Source organism: Amphiura filiformis, chromosome 19 (assembly GCF_039555335.1).
Source record: "Amphiura filiformis chromosome 19, Afil_fr2py, whole genome shotgun sequence".
In the NCBI taxonomy this organism is placed as follows: Eukaryota; Metazoa; Echinodermata; class Ophiuroidea; order Amphilepidida; family Amphiuridae; genus Amphiura; species Amphiura filiformis.
In genome coordinates, this window is record NC_092646.1 from 9,211,826 (window position 1) to 9,237,711 (window position 25,886).

General features: G+C 36.6%; 1 protein-coding gene across 1 annotated transcript in view; it reads right to left on the reverse strand.

Moving 5' to 3' along the window:
* Positions 1-25,886, reverse strand: part of LOC140140886 (E3 UFM1-protein ligase 1-like) — a 100,802-nt gene that overhangs the window by 20,721 nt on the left and 54,195 nt on the right. The window contains exons 8-10 of the mRNA XM_072162637.1: positions 25,452-25,598; positions 5,663-5,838; positions 4,988-5,164 (exon numbers count right to left, since the gene is read on the reverse strand). Of these exons, the coding sequence (XP_072018738.1) occupies positions 4,988-5,164; positions 5,663-5,838; positions 25,452-25,598 (500 nt within the window). The remainder of the gene's footprint in view (positions 1-4,987; positions 5,165-5,662; positions 5,839-25,451; positions 25,599-25,886) is intronic.

Below are 25,886 nucleotides of genomic sequence, written 5' to 3' on the forward strand. Positions count from 1 at the left end.
TGAACCTTAGACCCCTCGCATGCCAAGGACACAATCCCCGGCCGGTACCCACAGGGGTTGCGCTGGCCCGACCAGCGATTCACTGAGCATATAGCACTTAAAGTGATTGCGTCATCACATCTTGTGGGATTCATGGGCATGCACCGTGGTCATTGTCCTGGTATTTTGTGGTTTCTATATGTGTTAGGGTTAACATAGGCCTCAATCTAGGAAAAAATGTGTTAACTAACCCTGACACCGCTTTTTTCTAGCAGATGTTAAAGAAGAAACAAAAAGGGAGAGAAGATGAACAAAGAAGTCACTTGGTACCCCCAGGATTCGAACCTTAGACCCCTTGCATGCCAAGCACACAATCCCTGGCCAGTTGCCACAGGGGTTGTGCTGACCCGGCCAGCGATTCACTGAGCATATCGCATCCTGTGGGATTCATGCATGCGCTGTGGTTATCGTCCTGGTATTTTGTGGTTTTTATGGGTGTTAGGGTTAACCCCCTGGACACCACTGGTCATCTAACGCCATTTCTGATTGGTTGATAACTTTAAATGCTCATTTCAATTGCCAATTATGACTAGGCTTTAAACTATTTATGGTCAAACTTGCATTTGCAGATGATCTTATTAATACCCTCCTTGACTGGTTCAAAATTGGATACAATATTCATTTTGACCAATTGACAGGTAGTTCTAAAATTGGATACAATATTCATTTTGACCAATTGACAGGTAGTTCTAAAATTGGATACAATATTCATTTTGACCAATTGACAGGTAGTTCTCATGGGGTTAAACAGCCAAGATAGCAAATGCTTTTGGCTTAAAATTCACAGAAAACCTTTCAAACAGTTATTACTAATAATAGTACTGATATTAATTTCATCATTTGTAGTACAGAATAACAGAATTAAAATTCAATGGAAATTGTACATTATGGCTTTAAAACGTAACATTTGCTGATGGGGACACCCTAATTTTTTTTCTTCAAAATTTTGATTTTTACAAAAATTTTACTTTAATTTATGAACTGACACACCATGCTACAATCAAGGCTTTTATTTGTGACAAAATCTGAGATTTTTAATAAAACCACTTAAAGGAGGGTGGACAGATTATTTCATATATTTCCTATCTTACATTGAGATCTGAATCAATTTGTTTCTAAATTAGTAGAACTTGCGTAGGTGATGTTCAAAATACTGGACGTACGTACATGGTGACCGGAAAGATCATAAAACATCAAGCCTGGAATGAAAACTATCATTTTGTGGGAAAAAATCTATTTTTATGAAAGTGCTACAATACAATATTGCTTTAATGCTGGATTACTTAGATTTTGGATCATATTATCAGCTACTGATAACTTGATCTGTGTATTGACGCATTTTATCCAGGGTAGTTTAAAGTCAAATTACTTCCAATTTATTAGCGGTAAATGATATCAGCCATTGATACCATGTATTATTAAAGTAAAACAGACAATTCTGATTTGTGTAACAGTTTGAATATTTCTGTTTATTTGTTACAGGGGTGTGAGTGACCACAGATAAAAAATAGTCTGAAAAACCCGCAATTTTAGAAAGCTCCTATACTTTTGCAGAGGAAATGAAGAAAAAGAGACAAAAATCAAGATCAAAAAGTCTGAATTCAGATTTTAATCTGAACTCTCACACTCCTGTTGTTAAAGCCATAATGTACGATCTTATAATATGAAATTGGTTAATTTTTTCAAACCTGATTTTTTTTTTCATATTTTTAATGTTTACACATGTCCCAACTTGCACCTAAATGGAATCGGCCAAATTCGTTGTCTTTGTAGGTCAACAGAGCAAAGTTCGACATATTATCATAATTCAAAAAATTATGATAATATGTCTTCCCATAGAACTGCATGTTAAATGGCCAAAATAACCAGTAGAGGTTCTTTCACTTTATTATTTCAACTTAAAATGGACAGCAACCCTTCCCGGCAGTTATTACTAATATTATTTCAACATTTTGAATAAAGAATAATCAACGGAAATCGTACATTACGGCTTTAATTGTTGCAGTTTTATATTTCCATTTTATCCTCTTATGTTACCCATCCTTCTTTACTCTTTCAACATGGGTGTTGACTGCAGACGACAAGTTTTAAATTTTGTTTTAAAAATTCAATAATTTCAGAAGTGTACATTTTCATGACTATATTTGAAATCAGCATGAAAAATGCATTAAAATGAGTAGAAACAAGCCCAGTATTGGTTCAGTGGTTCTTGAGATAGCTCTTGATATTTTGAGCAAATATCTCAAAAATTTTTATGTTGAAGCCTATGGCTAGCACGCAGAACATTCAATGTTGGCATTCTCACTATTTCTTTCCATAATATGTCGAGGCCACAGATCGCTGTGACTCAGGTTTATATGATATGTAAACTGGGTAAGCCGACCTTATTTTCAAACATCAATGCCTCCCTCTACATGAGTTTGGACATGCCAAAAGTCATTTGACTCACAAGAGGGCAGTCTTGATACAATCAAATTCTCATCATCCTCTTGCAAATGGTTCAAGGGATGAGCTTTGAAAATAAATGTTTACTATAAAATTAGGAAATTGAACGAACACAGCGTGATGAACGCCGGTATAACCGTCACTCACTTATCCATGACAACGCCCCCACAGGGATGTTATAGCAGCGGCGTGTCTGGACTTTTAGTCGGGGGGGGGGGGGAAATGTGCCCAGTGAGCACTGGGCTATTCCATTTGAAATCCACACTACCCATGTGGAAGATTTTGGAAATATCTTCCACAGAGGGAGTACAAATTTCAGATAGAATCAGCACATAAGGCAGCTCCATTTGAAACTCACCCTCCCTCTGTGGAAAATTCGGGTTGAATCTTTCTCAGAGGGTGTATGAAATTCAAATGGAGTTGCCTAATGTGCTAATTCCATTTGAAATTTGTGGAATCTTTCCAAAATCTTCCACAGGGGTAGTGTGGATTTCAAATGGAATTTAGTTAAGCCCAATTTTATCAGGATATCAGAGCGTGCAGATAATTTCCACTTTCATACTACTTGAAATTGAAAGTTGATACACATTGGGTTCATTTCGCTCAAAGCGTGCAACAATGTGCAATTTTACATGATTTTATACTCAAATGAAGGTGTTTACATGTGTGTGTGTGTATCTAAATAGTACTATTAATGAATACTATTAAAGGAGTATTTTATGATCCTAGCATCATCTCTTTAAGGGATCTAAAATGAGCGTTTATTATGCGTTTCGACAGTATTTTTTGTGGGACATGAGAGCACCTCAGACCTGTCGATTGCATTCTGAATACTGAAGCATGTCTTTCTGATATCAAATAATTTTCATTTTTGAAAATCACAATATAACACAAATTTTACGACAAATTATAAAAATTTGATATTTTTCAAATTTTGATATATAACAGTCCTCGAAGTAAATTATATAAATCTAATGACATATTCTTAAAGTGTATGTAGCAGGAGGAAAAGCCGACGGTCAATTGAAAATTTTGACCTTTCATATTGAAGATATGGATTTTTCCCCAAAAAGACCTAATTTTTTTGGTGTTTTGGGAAAAAAATCCATATCTTCAATACTGAAAGGTCAAAATTTTCAATTGATCGTCGGCTTTTCATCCCACCTACATACACTTTAAGTATAAATCATCAGATTTATAAAGTTTACTTCAAGTACTGTTAAATATCAAAAATATCAATTTTAATGATTTGCCATAAAATGTGTATTAAATTGCTAATTTCAAAAAATCAAAATTATTTGATATCAGAATGATATTCTTCATATTCAGAATGCAATTCGATATATCTGATGTGCTCTAATGTCCCACAATAAATACTGTCCAAACGTTCATACCCCAGCCCTTAAGACATTTATCAGTAGCTTATTCCCAAAATTTCAGTTGATGCCGATTTTGCGTTTGTGAATTATGCAAGATTACGTGTATTACGCCGCTTCATAGGCCACTGTTGTAATTTCATTCTGGATGCATTTTTGCTGAACAAATTAATCTGCAAGAAATTATTTGTACATAAACATTATGTTACCAGAGGGTTCCAGTGGTATAAAAATCTCAACTTTTTTTTGGAGAAAAGTGGGGGGTGAGGCTGTGGATCACGAAATGTCCCTTTAAGAACTATCTTTTTTTCTATATTTCTTTGAGTTGTCAGGGATGGCCCAATAAAGTGGAATTCACTTGAGAAACATATTATTATAAAGACTTTAAAGACAATCAAGCATTTCAAAACTAAAGTGAAAGATAATATTACATTTAGTGATTTATCTAATATCCATGTATGGTTAAAGTATTTTTTGTGTGTATCTTATTATCTGTAACATAGTTAATGTTATATACTGAATTCATCAAGATAGTTTCTTGCATATTGTTCACCATAAAAACAGGTTTTTTCCACAGGAATATGACAAAATTCCAAATAAAATAACCCAATTTGCATCCCTACTTTTCCACTTTGATTTTCAGCAGTAAAAATATGTCACACAAAAACAAATGCAGTCAACATGGTAAGTTGATCAGAACTGCCCAGAATCAGATCCTCAGATTCTGGAGAACAGTTCGACACAAAATTTGCTCAAAACATTTTTCACTCGTCAACCTGAACACTGACAGACTGAGAGTATCAATCTACAGCATGTCTAGGATAATCTAATCAATATGAAAATGATATGGCAATAGAAACAAATTAGTTTGATCTTTCAAGTGACCATCAACGCTTAGTCGAGCCTTATTATTTTATGAAATTAAATGACTTTTGTTAATTGTGATAACAAATGAATCTTTGCCTGTAATGATATCGATATTGATCAATTCAAATTTACCATTAATTCTGATGAATTAGTTGATAGTTTATCAACAACAAGGATCAAAGCAGCATCACCAGTCGATCCAAAGATCAAACCAATTTAGCTGTAGTGCCTAAAGCGAAAACACTGATATACATCCGTACCTTTTCGGCTTTACTTTTCATGAGTGAATCAAACATAGTCCTGCAACTCTCCAGGAATTTCTCGCTGCAGACGATCGATTCACAGAACACCTTGGCACCTAGTCGACCTTTGCCCTTCATGAACTGCTGCAGAATTTGGCTAGCATCGGCTGTGGTCAGAATACTGGGTAGTAATGGCTGGAACAAAGATATATGAAGGGTGCAATTGGTGTTAATATTGGTATTACAGTGCTACTGTGGCACCAATTTATTTACCCAAGTTCCTGCTGCTGATGTTGCCTATAGATGCAGCAAGATACACACAAAGAGTACACAATATATGTACCTATTCCTGATGCCGATGACTTTTCTATGCTAGCCTCAACTTGGTCTTGTAAACCTTGGCCTCTACCGTATGACACATATACAAAGAGTACACAATAGATACACCTACATGTACAAATGTACCAATATATTGACCCATGCCTTCATAGCCTCCAATATATCGACCCATGCCTTCATAGCCTCTACTTGGTCTTATAAACATTGGCCTAAGCAGTTTGATACACACAAAGAGTACAAAATAGATACACTTACCAATATATCAACCCATGCCTTCATAGCTTCTACTTGGTCTTGTAAACATTAGCCTATGCAGTATGATACACACAAAGAGTACACAATAGATATACTTACCAATATATCTACCCAAGTCCCTGATGCTAATGCTTCTTCTATGCTAGCCTCTACTTGGTCTTGTAAACCTTGGCCTATACAGCATGAGGGGAGGTATATCAGCTTCTCAGATTTGAACCTCCTCTTGATGTAGGTCTTGGCATCTGAGATGCCGAGACGAGATAGGGCGTCATATTCTGCCAAAAAAAAAAAAAAAAAAGAGGAGGAAATCAAAGTTAATTTAATTCAATTCAAAATGTTTATGTTTGGTTCAGTAATTAGGGTATAGGGATTATTACTACCTCATATACATTTCAAATGATTTAGTGTCTTTTAAGGGGGAATAACACCCTGATTTTCATCAGTACCCCTCTTCTTTTTTTTCTTGCAAATTTATAAAGTACATATATATGTTCATCACCTCATGTCATGAATTTATAAAATATATGTAGTAGATAAAGGGTGAGAAACAGACCATTACCATAGATAATCGGTGTCTTGTTGAGGTATGGTGAGCATGTTAGTCGCCGAAGGCGAGACCCCAAAGGGTCGAGCCTTCCGAGCGACTAACACGCTAACCATACCTCAACAAGACACCGATTATCTATGGTGATGGTATGTTTTGAACCGCTTATCTTACATATACTGGCGAAAGCAAAAAATAAACGAATTTGTTGTAAAAGTGTATTCATTTTCCAAAAAACGAAATGGAAAAAACTGATGTATTATTTTGTAAAAGTTGTGGGTTTTTTCCCAAAATAAAAACACCTCGAGATAGTGTAATATTCTTCCCATGTGTCCTGCGTGCGAGTCTATTTAATGACAAATGCAAGTGATTTAATCAAATCAATGCAGAATTGATCTCAATTGACAATTGTATTTGAAGTGGTTTGGTAGGTTATTCACTTGCTTTAATCCGCTGGAGTTTATTCACCCGTGACCATTGTTATTCAAATGATTAATGACTAATGCAAATTATATAGAGTTGTCAATGTTTAGACTACAATCTGTTTCAACACCATGAAATTTATATCTTAGAAAAATGTGAGTATAAGCAGATATTTGAAAGACCTAGTAATGTTGTGTCCAATGGTGCTCCCCATTATGGGTAGGTCACAGTAAGGCTTTGCACCCCCAGCCTCTTGACTTTTAATGAGTACCGCAGGTTAGTTTGCGAAGTCGGGTAGTATCCCGGGGGTTCTTGCCTAGCAGCTAATTTGCATGGACCGTTGAGCGTTTTTGGGTTGGGCAAGGATAAAGGCAGATTCCCTTCTAAAAACCAATGGCAAGTTTATATACATGTACTGAGTTTACATTCAACTAAACGGTTACTTTTTATTTATGAATATTTACTTCGTTATGCTAATTAAAATTTAATTTGCACAAATCTAACTGAGCACCAGTGGTGTTATATGAATTACTGTTATACGGACTGCAGGAGCCCTCTATAATTTTCTCTTGCCATGTAACATTTGCATTTAAATCGAGCTGTAAATGCATTTTTTCCAAAATTCTATCTGAGACTAGTAACCAACTCAGATTCTACATGTATGTTGTGATCCTTTCCATAGTGTTTCTAGAATGTCCATGGTATTCCTTTTGTTTAGCTAGCTGCCCGAGACCGTTATCTTGAGCTATTGTGTTGATAATGGTCTCTGGGCAGCTAGCTACCTCCATTACTCTAGGTAATGGTCGAGGCAACGAACCTCAAACAAAAGGAATACAATGGATAATCTGTGAATAGAAAAGGGCTAGACGTATATCTACATATAAAGTGTTTTTTTTGTTTTGTTTTGTTTTCAATATTCATTCATTCATTCATTCATGTGTTTTATTATCATATTCCATATACAAGGCATATAGTTACATCAATGGCATACAAACTTCAAAGTAATAATACAGTACAATTTAACTTCAAGCAATGATTAAACAATGTAATAAAAGAAAATGCTCAGCATGCATGATATAACAGATCAATACGGTCAATACAGTGTATAAAATGCTAGCGATTATTGTGTAACAATATTTGATATATTTTATAAATAAATATATTTTATATAGCTTTAAAGAATGTTACAAGTGATTTACAAATCATATAAATCATTACAATTGAATACAATAACAACATTAATTTAAAGCAGTAAAGTAAATAATTTAAATAAGAAAATACTCATCATGCATGGTACAGCTGATCAATGTGATCAATATTTTGTAACGTGAATGAATTTGAGGCAAAAATTCATTTATTTTAAATATATATATACAATTTGAGAATGTTATATGGTGATCAATATGATCAGATTGATAATATAGAAACATAAAGCAGAATTTACACAAGCAACATTTTAGATTATTCTATTGCAAGATGTATACCAAATAAATCGGGTAAAAAAGTTATGAAATATGGAGGAGAGGCCATTAAACTCAGATGAGCTTTCAGCTTGGCCCCACCTCTAAATTGGAAAATAGTGTTGTTCAGTGGACAGGGACAAGACGGGACGGACAAGACACAAGACAAGGGGGAGATGAAAATACTGGAGCAATTATAGTCTACTAGCAAGCCATTTTAGCCCTATATATTTTTTGTTTACTGTAACCTAGTAACTGAGATGTGTGTTTCATAACAAACCATAATTTATTCTATTGAACATGTCCAAGTAGAATACATGAATAGAATACATTAAATCCTTTGTTATACTATCTATAGAAATGTACTCACTGAATAAATTAAATACCCCTAATCTCTTCCACATAGACAATTTAATACCACACCATGTATGTATCTTGTATAATGTGTTGTTAGGAAAAGAGATTAAAAAAGGCTATAAGGTCATCAAAGGTCAGGTTATAGGTCAATTGGTTCAGGTCAAATTCAGGCATCAATTTTGAACACATGTGATAGTCTGTGATATCATACATGTCATAATGAGGAATCAATTTTGATATTTTGTCTGTTACTGGATATATAATGGAAATTTGTGAGGTGGATATACTAAAATACCTTGGGATGTAAATAGTGAGTACAATTTAGATTGCCTAGTTGAGATGGATTGGGCAAATAAATATAAAATAATTACCAAAATCACAAAAATGAAGCTTACGGAAAACTACCTAATATGGTGGTGTAGATGACAAAAAATACAATCTTTTTCAACATTGCTGTAGTGTGGTTGTGATAACCTGTTACCTATGGCTTAATTAAGTTTCAGTGAAATAGTGTCGCAAGTTCAAAATACAAAATATAGCTCAACATTGAAAATAGAACCATTTTAACCGGTTCGTTTTTTGATAGTTGTGGAGCACCAAGTTCATGAAGTCATAAAAGAAATCAGGGACCACTTATTCCCATTTTACATATCAACATTATTTCCCTAATGTGTTAGCAACACATATCCAAAATTTTAACGAAATCCGTTGATAGTAAGCTTTCCAAAATGAAGTGAATTTAAAACATCAGTGATGTACCACTTTTTGGCTTATACCATTAGAAGTATGTACGCGTCATTGATACTGATGCCACCAATTGAACGAGAAGATTTGCCCCTTCATTTTGCATACCACTTTGTCCAATTTCTTTTTCTCATTTCTTCACAAAATGCAAAAAAATGCAAAAAAAAATGCAATGGGTGTAGTACCCCCTTAAGATCTGCTAGGGTTACTTTATTGTAACTATACCTTATGCTGGGATTGTAGCTACAAAATGTAGACCGTTATTATATCAAGCATCAGAACATGGAGGTACTATAATAGATCTATAGTACTTCCATGATTAAAATGAGCAACAAAACAGTCTACACAAAATAGTCATGTAGTAATTTAAATAATGATGGTTAAGATGCATGGTCAATGCTTACATCTGAACAACTGTTTTAAATACAACTAGTGGCAAATGGTGGTCATAGACCACAAACCTAGCTGGGGCATGTTGGTGTTGTGGAGGTATCTGACCCCTGCAAAATGTTCCAAAAATGTTCCCCTGGTCATGAGGGTTGTTGTCACCGAGTTTGAGTCCCGTATTCCTTACAGATGTCCAGAAAATGCAATTTTGAGATTTGACCCCAGATGACCTTTGACCTGACCCCTGCAAAATGTTCCCCTGATCATGAGATTTGTTGTCACAGAGTTTGGGCCCAATACCCTTACAGATATCCAGAAAATGAAATGATAAGATTTGACCCCAGATAACCTTTGACCTGACCCCTGCAAAGTGTTCCAAAATGTCCCCCTGGTCATTAAGTTTGTTGTCACCAAGTCTGAGCCCTGTACCCCTTACAGATGTCCAGGAAATTCATTTCTAAAGTTTGACCTCTGCTTGACCTTTGACCTGACTCGTGCAAATTGTTCCCCTGGTCATGAGATTTGTTGTCACTGCGTTTGAGCCCCATACCCCTTACAGATGTCCAGATAATGCAATTGTAAGATTTTGCCCCTTTAATGACCTTTGACCCCAATTCTGTATGCAAGTTCTAGGCGTGGGGTATAGCCGATGCATATATGCAAATGACATCATTGTACTATATAATATGTGGCAGAAGAAACATTTTGAAGGTATTTGGTTAAATACAGGAAATGCCCCTTAATGACCATTTACCCCAATTCTGTTTAGACCCTATGGGCACTGGATATATCCGATACATATGTGCAAGTTACGTAATTGTAGGGTGTAACATGTAGGAGGAGAATCATTTTGAAATTTATTGCCAGAAAGAAGAAAGTTTGACCTCTGTATGACCTTTGACCTGACCCCCGCAAAATGTTCCCCTGGTCATGAGATTTATTGTAACCGAGTTTGAGCCCCATGCCCCTTACAGATGTCCAGATAATGCAATTGTAAGATTTTACCCCCTTAACGACCTTTGACCCCAATTCTGTGTACAAGTTATAGGCGTGTGGTATAGCCGATGCATATATGCAAATTACGTCATTGTGCTATTTAATATGTGGCAGAAGAAGCATTTTGAGTGAAATATTTGGTTAAATACCAGAAATGCCCCTTTAATGGGCTTTGACCCCAATTCTGTTTAGACCCAATGGGCACTGGACATAGTCGATACATATGTGCAAGTTACGTAATTGTAGGGTGTAACATGTAGGAGGAGAAGCATTTTGAAATTTATTGCCAGAAAGAAGAAGAAGAAAGATCGGATAGCAAAACAGTACCTAGCTCGGGGGGTTGAAAACCCCCCAGCTAGGTAAATACAAAACAGAAATTTGTCCACAAAATTTGAATTTGATGCAAAATAGCAACAATGGTGGAAAAGCTGTGGAAAGCCAATTTGGTTTGACTAATTAATTAGGTGGGATTAAGTGAGATTCTGAGCTATTCCATTTGAAATCTATACACCCCCAATGGAAGACTTGAGCTTAAAGGAGTATTTTGTGATCCTAGCATCATCCAAATTTAACCCAAATTGTCTTAGTTTTTACAAATGTTTACAAATTTTTCGGAAAATGTCAAAAATTGTAGCTAGATTGCAGCAAAATTGGGCCATTTTCCAAATAAATTGAAAATTTTGAAAAAAGGACCCATACATATACCAAAATTGGTTTAGAAAAAGGGGTCATTCAAATACCAAAAGGGTGAAAATGGTACCCATGTTTGCGGCACTTGCCCATATGGTCTGAGTACCCCCGGGTCTCCACTTAGACGTGTGAAATGATTTGCCCCACATTTTCCCTATCGCTTTACCTCTTCCCAGTTTAGCAGTAGCGCAGCTAGGGGAGCAAATTAAAGGGATGTCAACTGAATATGACGGGACATGGATATGCGAAGAGGTCCGATTTTAGCAGCAGGAGGAAAAAATAAATCCTAATCGAGATTTTTTGACAAAAATCACTTTTCAATACAGTATGAAAACATTGACTGAGATGAAGAAAGTTTACTTTAATCTGCTGGTGATATCACTTGAAGCCCCAGAAGACCAGATTGCTTCCAAATGAAACACAATTGAGACACATGATATAGCTTTGTTTAATATATATAATGAAAATTAACACCGGCCATCTATCAATGACAGGTTTGCCTTCCGCCATTTGAGTTTAGTTTCAACATCATATTTGATGTGATAATACTGGGTGTTGTTGTAATAACAATTAGTGTTGTTGTGATGATATTGGGTGTTATTGTGATAACAGTGAGTGTTGTTTTGGTTCTAGCTTGTTCCCAAAATCCAAGGTGGTTGACTTTTCTCATCATTATCAATTTATAATGTTTTATGCAAAATTAGATATTTTGAAGTTTCCCATGATATTTGACTCAGTGTTTTTATAACATAAAACCTAAAACACAATGATTTTATTTTACAACTGTGAGGGGCCAAGCTGGGACTATGATGTAATCTGAGCCAAAAGGGTATTCCATTTGAATTCAACACTCCCCCTGTGTAAGATTAAACTAAATTCTTCTGCAGAGGGAGTATGGGTTTCAAATAGAATAGACAATTGGGTAACTTCCATTTGATGATGATGATGAAGATGAATGATGACGATTATGACGACGATGATGAATTGATGATGAAAATAGCTCAAAATTGTCAGAACTGTATCGTTTGGCCTGCTTGTATCAGTTTGTGTAACAGATGAACTTTCAGAAGTAATTGAAATTTGAACATGATGAAATTGATAGTTTCATACTAATCAGTAATTTCAAAACACACTTTGTTAATGATATTGCCAATTATAAAGATATTACCTTGAGCCGCCATGTGTGATTTCCTCCACAGCTACGCCCACAATGTTTGTTTGTTGAATTTCTTAATTTTACAGTTTTTTGCATGATTGTAATGCCCAATGATGTTCTAAAATACCACATGAAAGTGCTTTTTAAAATTACAGTAAAATTTAGGTTTTTATATTAAAACTGGATATCTCCGGTTTTATTCAGAGTTCAAAGATTGAGTGGTGGCTAAACACATCATGTGCAAGTGTATTATTGAATCATCAGTGACATATAACCTGTGTGCATATCGCTATTCGTCTTATGTCTTGATGTATAAACTGTGCGCATATCGCTATTCGTCTTATGTCCTGCTTGTTCGTCCTAGCTGTTTGAAGCTACACCAATATTCATGATAATAATACGATCGGCAAGCAAATACCCACACATTGTAGGCGCTAGATTGGAAATACCCATTTTCTTTGTTTTACCTGTGATCAGTGAAACTAACATAGGAATCTATATACAAATCACACATTTTGGCTTTAATTTGGCTTTTGAGTTTAATCAGTTCATGTCACAACTGAACTTTCAGAATTGAAATTTAATTAAACATGATGACCACTTTGAACAACATCCCCAAATGGGGTTGGGGTTTGACCCCTCCCCCCCCCATTAGTTGGTTTGCTAACTCACCCCCACCCCCAAAAAAACGAAAAAGGAAATTTCAATCCCCCTAAAACTAATTCCCCCAAAGAACATTTCAATCCACCTAACCCTTCTCCCCCATTTGCCCCAATATAGACAGTGAAAATTGAAAATTGGTATAGTAAGCACATAAAATAATTTATCTCTATTTTGGGAAAAACAAACTAGTGCAACATTGAAAATTTGCCTGGCAAACACAAAATTTCACCTTAAATTTGGGCTAAAATAGTGTACAATTGATTTTTTGTGTGATTCACATGCAATTATCACAGTAACACAGGACCAAAATAATGCCTACCGAGATTTTGTGTGTCTTTGCCTTCTCAGACTGACCTTAATACGCCACAGGGGTGTCTATTCTTCCAGAAAATTGAAATTATTCCCTCACCCTACCGCGCTGTGTCACATCCGTCCCCAGATTCTTCCCTAACTGAAAACCCCCAAAATGGACAAAAAAGGGAAAATTTTAGGTTGGTTGCTAATCTTGGGGGGGGGGGCACTCCTATATATTGACATACGTCATGAGACCATGAAAAGACCCCGTTATTTTTGGCAAATCCTACACCCAATAACCCTGTTTTTTCAGTAGCCTACACTGAATGACCCCCTTTCTTGAATAATTAGTCCTCAAAATTGAAATTTCGGCATGCTTCACACACATTTTGAGCAAAATAAATGAGTATTGTCTATGTTGTACTGTAAAATTGGGTAAAAAGCTATTTTAGATTGTCAATGATGTGAAATTTTAGGCGCTCCCATACAAAATCACTCCATTTTTGACATTGCCAACACCGAATGACCCCCTTTTTTTTTTAAATTGCCACACCGATAGACCCCTAGTTTCATACGCTGGTGGGCACAGGTATGTCACTTTCATATTTGAGTGCCTCCCCCTGGTGCTATCTACATGTACTCTTCCTTATTTTCATGTTCCCTCCCTTAATTCCCTGCCTGAACATAGGTGTGTTGTGAGTTGTTCTATTCTGTCTTCCCTAAAACATTCTTTCCTAGATGGTACAGTCTGGACACTGAACTAGTGTCACATCTAAGGACTAATGGCTCAAAGGGAAGACAGGCTGGTAAACACCTCTCTAGGCTCTTTAATATTTTCAGAGCAAGCTGTGTTTTATTATTTACAGGGGTGTGAGAGTTCAGCTTTTTTTGTTTTGATTCTCAGCTTTTTTTGTACCAGTACTCTGTATAAAAGTATAGGATCTTCCCAAATTGCAGCTTTTTGCTAGGTGTTTTGAGCTTTTTGCTATCTGTTTTTTGCTTTTTCAGTTCTTTTATATATGTGGTGACTCGCATGCCCCTGATTTATAAAGCCTTAGAATTAAAATTCTTGTGTTGCAGAGTTTGGAGAATGCCACTGAACTATTGCATTTAGGGAAGAATAATCAAGGATTTGGATCTGAAGCTGAGGTTTAAAAGGGAAGATAAACTTGGACAATAGCGCTGTTAACTAATTGATGGTTCTTCCCTTAGAATCCCAAATGCTTCCCTAGATAGGCAGATGTCCAAACTAAAAAGAAAATGGATTTTGTATGAAATATGCAAAGCAGAGCTCCCTTAATCTTAGTGTGCAAACTGTGCATTATTACCTATAGGCCTAGTATGATCACTAGTCACTATTGCCCAGGCAGGGAAGAATTACTGACCCAACTTTTCCCTGTTTTATGATAAAGTCCATGATTTCCCTCAAATAATTATTTTTGGGATGGAATGGGTAAAAGCCAAGGGACCACTACATGTATGCTAATGTTATGTACCCACAAGTTAAAATTCTTCCCTAAATGACACTTGATGAATTCACCCACCCTGTAGAGCAGTCACTGCCAGCCAGTGACCATCTATTTCATTCCAAAAATACCATAAAACATAATAATACATGTTCCAGTTATACATTTTTCCCCAAATTAGTTAATTTTATTTTTTTATCTTCCTTGAATCCTGTTGACTTTCTTCTGTTTTCCCCCTCTATTTTTTTTCTTTTTCAAAATGCAAAATTCTTCCCCAAAGGGGTAAAATTATTCCCTCCCCTTTGGGGGCGATTAACGGAAGAATAAACGCCCCTGCACTGATCATGTAAAATACTTGCACCACCCCAAAAGACTACACAACACTGATATTGTTTCAAACTAATCAGTCATTTCAAACCACACTATATAAGCAGTTAATGATATTAAATGATGAGCTATTACCTTTTAAAGGTAACTTTTCTGCACGCACACAATACACTTTCTGCAAAATGGCCATAAGGCGACGAAACAAGGAAACTGTTCTACAGGCCCGACCGACCCAGATTTTGAACAAATTAGGAAAAAAAAATTTCCCTGTACAAATGAATGCTGACCCAAATTTTCAAAAACTTCAGGAACACAATTTTTTTAAAAATATTTTTCCAAATCGCAAAATAATTAGATTTTGGTGATTTTGGGTCATTTAAAAAAAAAAAAAGCCTGACCGACAGACCCTACTTGAAAGGTCCGTCCGCCCGAAGGACAGGGTTTTTTTCGGCGCCTAATCACAAAATTAAATTTGAACATTTAAAGGTGTGTATCTTGTGTGATTTGTGTGTGTGAGAGTGGGTGGGGTGAGGAGGTATGTGATTGGGATGTGTGGTGAGGTGAGGGTGCATGGATATGGGTGGAATGCATGTGGGGGATGGTGTTGGGGTTTGTATGCAAGTATGGGGATTATATGTACAAGTCAATGCTCATTTGACAGTTTTAAAATGATTATGGGATTTTCCTGTTTTCTGGGAAATCCAAATTTGTCAAAATAATTTTTCCCAATAAAATTCTGGGAATCCCAGAGTTTTTAATGGAAAAATGTAATACATGTCTTGGGGGGAGGGGTGCGCAGTTAATTTCTGGAAAAGCTCAATATGCCCACACCACTCCCTAGCTGTAGAAAGTCAATGGTATTTAGCTATAACAAATTATGTCAAGTAAAAAATGCTTTAAGGGGGTACTACACCCCTGGCCACTTGTGCCTATTTTTGCATTTTCTCAAAAATTATAGCGCATTGGTGACAAGTAAGATATGAATATTATAGGGGCAAGGACTACAACTACTGCACTGAAAATTCAGCAACTCAAGGCAAGTAGTTATTGATTTATTCATCAAATATTGGTTTTCCCTCATTTTTGACTGTAACTCCACAACTGTTGTCTGTGTTGAAATAAAGTTTCCAGTGCAGTAGTTGTAGTCCTTGCCCCTATAATATACATATCTTACTTGTCACCAATGCGCTATAATTTTTGAGAAAAATGCAAAAATAGGCACAAAATTGGGCAGGGGTGTAGTACCCCCTTAAAACAAGTTAATTTCTGGAAAAGACCAACATGGCCACACCACTCCCTGAAGAAAGTCAAGGATATTTAGCTATAACAAATTATGTCAAGTAAAAAAATGCTTTAAAACAAGTGACAGGTAACATCCATTAATTTAAGGCGGATTGGAGGGGAGTATGACCCCATGAGAACTACATGCCGATTGGCCAAAAAGAAGTTTTCATTATCAATTGGATCAATCAGCAACATTGTTAGAATAATTTTACCATGCAAAAAAATTGGGGTGAATTATTTACAAAGCTCCATTCTGATTGGTGATTAAAATGGAGATATCATGTAATTGACCAATCAGAGGCAATGTTATATCAGCAGGTAGTACTCAGGGGGTTTAAGCATTGAGGTTAGCAACTATTTTAAACTGTTGCGATTTGGTAGTTCACAGCATCTTATATTTGAATGGGGCTTCAACTTTGTCAAAACTGCTGTTTTGCCAAATTTCTCATTTCAAAAATACCTATAAGGACAATTTTAATGACTTATCCTTCACTTTTAGACAATTTATGCACAATATAACATTTTTTACACTTTCGCTGGGATCACTGAATAAGACTAATATATTTCAGGCTTTAATTAAAGAAATGGAGCTCAGACAAACTGGCATCTTACTATAATTTGCCTTATGTTGCGTGTATGCGTGTATGTATGTATGTGTGTATGCGGGTAAAAGGCTCTCTCAGTTTTGATCCGAGCCTCGCCAAATTCGCATGGGGATGCAGAAAAATACGGGAGTGTCGTAAGCTACCCTTCGGTCGAAATCGGAGGTCGAAGGTCAAAGGTCAAATTTTAAACTTGGTCCGATTGGGCTGTAATTCATACAGGAGATCAAGGAAAATACGGGAGTGTCGTAAGTTACCTTGGGTCGAAATCGAGGTCGAAGGTCAAAGGTCAAATTTTAAACTTGGTCCGAATGGGCTGTAATTCATATGGGAGATCAAGGAAAATATGGGAGTGTCTCACGCTACCTTCGGTCGAAATCGGAGGTCGAAGGTCAAAGGTCAAATTTTAAACTTGGTCCGATTGGGCTGTAATTCATACAGGAGATCAAGGAAAATGCGGGGAGTGTCGTAAGCTACCTTCGGTCGAAGGTCAAAGGTCAAATTTTAAACTTGGTCCGATTGGGCTGTAATTCATATGGGAGATCAAGGAAAATATGGGGAGTGTCTTAAGCTACCTTCGGTCGAAATCGGAGGTCGAAGGTCAAAGGTCAATTTTTAAACTTGGTCCGATTGGGCTGTAATTTATCTGAGAGATCAAGGAAAATATGGGAGTGTCCTAAGCTACTTTCGGTCGAATGCGGGATCACATTTGGTTGCGATCGGTAAAGGATTGGGCTCAAAATCCGCGAAAATGTGCATTTTCAAAAGTCAGTGACCATGGTATAAACAATTGCACTTGCTGCCTGTGTTCTATAAATAGCTCTGATGCATTCTGATTCATGTACTTGAACTTGGTAAAATCTATATTAAGCCAATGTCTTCCACTGTGGGTTTTGAAGGGTAAAAGGATCCGTAGCATACGGCCATACAGGTATACCTCTAGTTATAATAAAGGAGAGAAAAAATCAGAACCGTTCGGATTCGAACCAGCGTGCACTAACGATTACATGTCGTTGACTCACCACCACACGCCATAACAGCTCATGGCGGATCAGCCGGCGAATTGAACATGTAATGATTTTATTCTCTCGTAAATGTTGCACGGCCAATGTAAATGAATTATAATTAGAGAGGCGGCCTATCTGCTGTGTCATGATGTCATGCTATGACACAGCAGATAGGCCGCCTCTCTAATTATAATATTTCAGGCTTTGTCGGAACCGGTCATATTGACCGCGTGTAACGGCTGTCACTTCTTTGAGTGGGATAATAAATTACCTGTTTTTTTAAGAAATTTGATACATGTAATGACGCATTTTAATCAGAGTAATTGCAAGTCAAAACTTTGATAACAATATCACCTCGTAATTGATGTCAGGGATTATCTGCGATTTTCTGTACAAAATATTTGTGTGCACTGCATCAAATGATTAAAGAAGCATGGTCCGAATTTTCATGTTCTGTTTTATATCTTAGATTGAGGCCTACCATTAAAACAATGTTTCCAAATTTAGAGTTGTATGCTCCAGCAGTTTTAATATGAGAAGCAAAACTGTGTATAACAATGCCCCATCGGATGGTTCCTAATATGTGGTTGTCACAAATCACTACGTTTTTGTTCACACTTCAAAGAAAAATATCTCAGGCATTAGAATTTCACTGGTGTATATCATGAGAAAAATATGAGCTTTCTTCCGATACCAAAATCTCAGTTTTGATGAATAACAATTACTTACAGGCCACTTTGATCACAGTATCTCATTTTAATTTTAACATGATATTTTTGTAAATAGCCCTGTATTAAAGTATAAATTGCTATCACTAGTGTTGGCTGCTAGGGTAAGTCATAGACATCATAATATGTGACGTGTCATGTCAAAAGGAGACACTTTTGGGCAGGATAGTAAATGGAGAAATAGCCAAAAAACTGCCTGTGGGTGATTTTTTTCACAATTTGGGTTTGTTGCGAATTTGTGATGTTATTAAAGGTGAACCTCATTGAAAATAAAGTTATATATCAATGGAAAGCTTATGATGTCAGGAAGCAGAAAAGAACTAGAGCGGTTCTCGACTTGCGGTTCTCGACGCATAAGCGTCGGCCATAATGCCTCCACCTTGACGCGTATCATTTTAACTGGTGCAATTTCACTAGGAACTGGCCATCTCTAGATGACAGTGTAGGTTTTTAGAAAAAGTGTAACAAATGACAGATCCTTGACCCATTTTGTCTCATGCCCATATGACAGTTTTAAGTTATTTGACCTCAGATGACCCCTGGGTGACCCCTGATGACCCGAAAAGACTGTCCAAAAATTTGACTCTAAATGTTGATTGTACCCACCAAGTTTCATGCCCATATGACAGTTTTAAGTTATTTGACCTCCGATGACCCCTGGGTGACCCGGATGACCCCCAAAAGACCGTACAAAAACTTGACTCGAACTGTTGACTGTTCCCACCAAGTCTCATGCCCATATGACAGTTTTAAGTTATTTGACCTCAGATGACCCCTGGGTGACCCCGGATGACCCCAAAATAAAAAGAAAAAAATTTGGTTCTAAATGTTTACAGTACCCACCAAGGTTCATGCCCATCGACAGTTTTAAGTTATTTGACCTCAGATGACCCCTGGTGACCCCGGATGACCCCAAAATGACCCTCAAAAATTTGGTTCTAAATGTTTACAGTACCCACCAAGTTTCATGCCCATACGACGCTTTTTTGCCAATTTGACCTCAGATGACCCCTAGATGACCTTGGGTGACCTTGACCCACTAACCAAACCTACTGGAATTTGAAGACCGCCAATGACCATCCCTCCACCAAATTGCATCACTGTACATCTTATCAGTTCGAGATATTGCACCCAAGCTCGGACGGACGGACGGACAGATGGACGGACGGACGGACGGACAACCAGGAAACATAATACCTCCGGTGGAGGCATAATAATTTTTTTTTGCATAGCGTACCAGGCTAGACATAATCTCCATGCAAAGATTGGATATTAGCACCCCCCCTAAATTACAAAACGAAATCGTTCAAATTGGGCGCTTTCGTTGATGACGTCAGCCCAGGGACACACAGTTACTTCCGGGTTTAATTGTAAACACAATGTCCGTGTATTACTGTGGCATGCATCGGGCCAATGCACTAATTTCAGTCATTGTCAACTTACTTTACATGAAAAATATCTTTAATAAAAAAGAATAACATGAAGGAAATATCATGATCAAATTATGAATGAAGTTCCTGAATAAAGTGTGTGGATTTAAAAATGGGAAAAGTGCTGGCCGGGGTGATTTGGGATAGGCCAAGCCATCACGATATGCATAGGGAATATTACAGTAAAGCACGAAGAGCGAAGATTCGCCGGAGAACCGGAATGAAAACAGATTTAATACAAAAAAATAACTGCTAGTGCTACCAGTTCAGATCGTCACATCAAGTTGAGATGAACTTATCACAATGAGAAAATGAAGGAATAGAATAAGGTACATGTACAGGATTTTTTTAATTATTTCTTAGCTTTACAACCGGTCATGTATGATAGGCGAACTCGTATATACATACATACGGGATGAGCTCAGTGAGTGACTGACTGAGTCTCACTACGCCGAGTGTTCAGTATCCGCGACTGTACTGTACTTGCAGACAAAATGACCAATTTGATATTCACATTCTGATATTTCCAACTTATTGCTACTTCATCAGCAAAATTTATTCCTGTAAATGTTCCAAATATAAGGGAACGATTGATCAAATTTGCTGAAACACCCCATGAAACAGGGAGGACGAAGCACCGAAGCGAGTCGCTGTGTTTGTGCATATCCGTCCCTGCACTTCAGCAGCTATTTACGCATCGTGTTCGGTAATCCATAAAACATGAATGTTTCACTTTTTCAGTACCGTACACTGATTGTACTATCATTAAAGAATCATGACACAAGTGACAATTTTATTCAGATTTCAGAATTCCATCAAATAACAGTCTACTAGCCTAAATTGTATTTATTTTATAATAAAGTATCTGCCCGAGTATCTGTTTCTTTCAATCGTGATTGTGTGGAAAGAATGTATTACCATAATGCGCTAAATATGAAAACCTTTAATATATGGGCTGGATTTGATGAAATCGGCAGCTTTTTATTAATTTTTTTGGATTACTGCAAGACGATTTTTTTTTTAATCAGACATTTTACAATGAATCAAGAATATATAGGGAATGTCACAAACAAGTATTTAATTTGTTATTCGATCATGTTTATTCAGTTCATGACATGAACGGTATACGGTAGCAGCAAGCATTTGCGCATGGGATTGATCCCAGCGAAATTCAAACTCAATTACCCGCTACCCAGCCAGTTATGACTGATTTTGTCAAAATTTACGGAAAATTTTGTGTTGACAATAATTCTATTATTTCTAATATATATAGAAGGAACCAGCAACTTGAAGATTCCTCTAATTTCAAGCTTTATTGTGAAAATCAGACTTGCCGGGCAGCTTGCAAAGTACAGGAAGCAAGTCTTGTTTACATCGTTTCCGAGTAAGATCACGTGATCTGCGAACCCTGAGCTTACGTCACGAGCATTCCCAAGGTCATAGACGATTGATTTGGGTGCTTTTGGGCGCCTTAAAAAGACCAAAAATTCAATCATTTTTTAATTTTTCAGCTTTATTGGTCATCAAAAAAATCGGAAAAAATTATTTTTAATATCCTGACATCATAAGCTTTCCATTGATATATAACTTTATTTTCAATGAGGTTCACCTTTAATGTTAAAAATATTGTCTGATAGTTTCGGACCGGAATATAACTGGCATCTTGTATTTTTTTAGACATTTTTCAATGTAAATCCTACTCTCAACAGTGTCAATAATATTTTTAAAGGACGATATCTCAATTTCCAATTTTATAATACCACAACTTACCAACTCAATATCTTCACTTAGGAATGTCCGATTTCATTGGGGAAAATGGCATTGTGGAGCAAAATATCTCTACCTGCCCAAAAGTGTCTCCTTTTGACATGACATGTCACATATATCATCAGCCTGCTATGCTAATTGCCTGAGTCATTTTTTGTAATTTTGAGAACAAAGTACAAAATATGGTTCAAGCATACATTTAAACATTTTTATTCACCAATTTTTGCTCAAGAACAAATGATAATGATACAAATTTAATGAAAGGGAATACTCTGAAATAATTAGGGTGTTTACGTATCTGATGCATGGTTGAACCACATTTTGTTCTTGGAGTTGGATGTACATGGTGCGAAAATTCTTGCCACCAGCGGGGATCGGTTCATGTAGCAGTTCCCTTTTTTCTGAATGTGTGTTTAGCGATGTCTGAAAACCGGAGTGGGTAATGACACGGGGCACTAGCTTAAAAACCTTGTTGTAAGTAGGTTAACTGAATTTTTTCCGAATGGTTTCGGAATGGTTTCCGAATTCGACAGTCTTGCTCACATGATAATAAATGTACCAGCATACTTTTATGGTACTTTCATAGATCATTTTCATGTCAGATTTTGTCTAAATCAGATTGCTTTCATTTTCATGTTTGTCAATTAGTATTTCGTCATTGGGCAGAAAAACCCTCCAAGGTGCTTGTGACCCCTGAACATGTTTAAAACATAACTGCCAACAGGTTACATAGGAGGGTTTGCTTTAAACATGTTCAGGGGCTAATGACACATAGAAGGTTTTTTTCTGCCCAACAACGATTTGCTTTATTAGCGCATCTATATGCTTGTTCCAAAAATCTAAATTTTTAGGGTGTTTTACCATTTTCATCAAAGTTTTCCCCCTAGAAATTGACTTGACCCCCTGCCATGCCCCCCCCTTTTAAATTCCTGGCTACACCACTGTAATTACTTTAACCCCATGGGTACTACTGCCTTTTTTACAGAGCCTCTGATTGGTTAATTACATGATATAATCATCTGAGTAACCAATCAAAACAAGATCTCTTAAATACTTTTCAGCTTTATCTCCTGTCCTACTGACTATTCAATACCAATTTCTGATGATATTTGTAATATAGTCTCTTTGTAACCAATCAAAGTAATTCATAGAGGCTGATAATTTGGCAGGCAGTGCCCAAAGGGTTAAATTTTTAAAATTAGCGCTGTATTCTTTTGGCAATGCTTCAGGCGATAATCACTCATAAAACTGTTTTGTAACCCGACGTTGAGTTGACGTACATTGAAAATAATATGGAAAACTTGATCTGTGTAATGGTTTATGCAATTTAATTAATTTCATCTTTACCATCATTTTGAGACCAATAATGCCTATGAGATACCATTGGTTGAAAATATATTGGGCTATTCCAGTTGAAATCATAACCCCCTATGGAAACATGATCTTTACCTCTTGCCTACATCCACCGTTTCTCATCAGACAACTTTAGCTTTCAAATCTGCTCTAGCTGAATGTTGTGACGCAGGACCCGATTCCATAAATAGACCTCCAGTTAAAACTTAGCTTCTGTACGGTTTGATCAGCTCATAATCGGCTTTAAAACCATAATGTACAATCTTATAATATGATGTTGGTTAATTTTTTTCAAACCAGATTTTTTGGCATATTCGTAATGTTTACACATGTCCCAACTTGCACCTTGCCAAATTTGTTGTCTTTGTAGGTCAACAGAGCAAAGTAAGACATAAAGTCATAATTTCAAAGAATTATGACTTTATGTTCTCCCATAGAACTGCATGTTAAACGGCCAAAATAACCAGCAGGATTTCATTCACTTTACCTTGTTGTTTCAGCTCAAAATGGACAGAAACCCTTCCCAATAATTATTACTACAGTAGTATTATTTCAGCATTTTTGGAAAAATTGGAAGGAAATCGTACAATAAGGCTTAGAGCGAATAAGAAGAACCTGTATGATACAACAAGACCCAGCCAACTAAGCTTCTTAATACCATGGGTACTACTGCCGTTCTTGCAGTGCCCCTGATTGGTTAATTACATGATGTAATCATCTCAGTAACCAATTAAAATAGAACTTTTAGAGATCTTAGCAATTTTAAGATTAAACCTCTTCAGCCCTACTATATACTGAGCCAAAAAGTATCCTTATACTTGGAAAAATAATCACAATTTCAAAACTGAACCATATTGGGGTAAATCTGTTTTTTAATAGATGCACTATCTAATCCTGCACATTATGACACCACATTGAATCCAATGTGACCTCAAGAAGTAAAGTTACAAGCAATTAAAACAGACGAAGGTCCAGTTTTAAAAGTGACAAACTGGCATATACAAGGCGCAAAGAGATTTCAACAAGCGCAACAAAGAGACAACCCAGTTTCTTCAATGAAGCTTTAAAGCAGTTTTTATTTCAGTTTTGTACTTTTCATAACTTTCATTTTATTTGTCAGCTCTTTGTACTTTGTTTCAGTTTTCTTTTGTTCCTTTTGTTTTAAATTAAAGACACGCACAAATTAGCCATTCACCACTCTCAAACCAGATGTCTAGTTTGTGGAGTTTTGAATAGGCCAGTTTGTCACTTTAAAAATGGGACCTTCGTCTAATCAAATGCTTGTAACTCCGGGTTGTAACTTTGCTTCTTGACGTCATAATTGATTCAATGGGGTATCATAATGTACCGGATTAGATAGTGTATCTATTAAAAAAACAGATTTACCCCAATATGGTTCAGTTTTGAAATTGTGATTATTTTTCCAAGTGTAAGGATACATTTTTGGCGCAGTTTATATTCTTACTATATCACTGGTTGGCCCAATAGACCTTTTTCCCTCTTTCCCATCATGCACTATTCCAGGGGAGTATGAGTGTCGCAAAATACATCATCTCCCCGGGGGAGTACAGAGTTATGTTCAATACATTCTGGAATATTGACATTTCGGCTGGTGCCTTCATCACAAAAAGGAATCCCCGATCATCACGATAATGGCGCGATCACTAATACCTTTCGGGGCAAAAACAACATTTCTATGCCTTATGGACATGGTGTCGTCACCAAAAAAAGTTTCCTGCTATTGAAACCTAACTTTGTATACATTTTATAGACATAATGGTGAAAAGCTAATGACGGGACACGCAGTGATATTTTGTGGGCGTCCGTTTCACTTTTTTTCGGAGTTGAAAATAAGACGTAAACAAATATCTCTTACACAGATGTCATGCATCGCTCCGTAACTGCATCACTCGTATATTCAATAATTGCATAATTAGTAACATCGATGGCCTTTACGATAATCCGCATATATGGAATCAGTATGCCCATATTAAGACAAAATAATTGCAAAGGCCTGGCAAAGACCATTAGATGCACACGATCTATGAGCTTGATGAACTACGTTATACCCCCCTGGAATAGTGCATTGTGGGATAGAGGGAAAAAGGTCAATATATGATACAGGCATGAGAAGACATTTCAATAAAAAAAGAAAAATTTTCACACCTGATTATATAGCCCTCTTTATAGCCAATCAAAATAGTCCTTACCTAAGTAGCCATTTTGTTTGTAGAAAGAATCCACCCAGTTATTTTGTGTCTTTGCATAGATCTCTGGCACATAGGAGGCTCTATCCTGACGACCACCAGAGATTGAACCACACAGTCTACCGCTACTCACTAAGCCTTCAAGGATATCTGTGAAAGAGATGGATGAAAAAACATTTCTTAAAATATAACAACTACCGGTTGACCACCGCTGTCCTGGCAGAACTGGCAGTTGATCCGCATTTTCATTCTATCCACCGTTTTTCGTAATTGACCACTTTGTTGCCGTTGATAGCGTTTGGCTCTGCTAACTCCAATTAAGTGAAATGAAATGGAAGTACACATATAACTGTTGCTGGAGTACAGTCTTTATTTTAGTGTCTATAACAAGACTTGTACAATTTGTCCCACATTTGTTGTATCTTATTAATTATTATG